This window comes from Notothenia coriiceps, unplaced genomic scaffold (assembly GCF_000735185.1).
Source record: "Notothenia coriiceps isolate Sejong01 unplaced genomic scaffold, NC01 NC01_scaffold00025511, whole genome shotgun sequence".
NCBI classification, from domain to species: Eukaryota; Metazoa; Chordata; class Actinopteri; order Perciformes; family Nototheniidae; genus Notothenia; species Notothenia coriiceps.
This window is the reverse complement of record NW_011358212.1, coordinates 39,295-40,107: the sequence shown is the minus strand read 5'-3', so window position 1 is coordinate 40,107 and position 813 is coordinate 39,295. Positions and strand designations below refer to the sequence as shown.

Here is an 813-nt window from a genome sequence, read left to right as displayed (position 1 = left end):
AATACGCGACCGTTAAAGAGCCGTCTGTTTTCGATTCCATGCGAGGAAATGCTTTTGCCAGCCAAAATAGAAGATATTTGTGAATTAATGTTTTGAATTATGAATACTGGACATAAGCTAAAAAAAACATTTTAGTGACGATTGCAAGTGACAAATACATCGAGACCCCCCTCTAATGTTGCTGTTGAGGCTTTCAGGGGGGCTCAGGTGTTAATCAGGGGGGTCGAGCTCCCCCGGACCCCCCCCCGTATTTCGCACGCTGCTTCAAGCTCTTCTGGGTTTATGACAGAAGACGCTCAAATCACTATGAAATGGCTGTATTGGTGCCGTGCTGCTTTCTGGATGGTCATGATAAAATACAGTATCTTTGGAGAGAAGAATCACCGTCAGGGCGGCGCCGTCGGCGGGGGGTGCGTGGTAGGTGTCCGTGGCCCGGGTCGAAGGTCTTTGGAGGGGTAGCGTCGTCGACCGGTGGGGGGCTCCGAGCATGAACTTCTCTCCGTTAGCGGCGGTCAGGTAGTCGGTCTCTGGGTTGAAGTCGAGGGTCCCAGCGATGGCCATGGCTGTGACGATCTATATTCAATTACATTATAAGCATTGAGGGTGAGTCAATGTCAAAGCACACACACACACACACACACACACACACACACACACACACACACACACACACACACACCTCTTGTATGCATGTTTTTTATGAATCTGTTATTCCATGATGTTTATTTATTGTGTTCCTTTCTGTTGTCTTATTAAATGCACTTTGAATTGCCTCCGTGTCTGAAAAGGTGCTACATAAATGAACGTACCTTA

At 47.6% G+C, this 813-nt stretch overlaps 1 protein-coding gene across 1 annotated transcript in view; it reads right to left on the bottom strand.

Annotated features, from left to right (window-relative positions):
• aco2 (aconitase 2, mitochondrial) overlaps window positions 1-813 on the bottom strand; it is an 18,581-nt gene that overhangs the window by 7,981 nt on the left and 9,787 nt on the right. Inside the window, exon 13 of the mRNA XM_010783638.1 lies at window positions 385-573. Within this exon, the coding sequence (XP_010781940.1) occupies window positions 385-573 (189 nt within the window). The remainder of the gene's footprint in view (window positions 1-384; window positions 574-813) is intronic.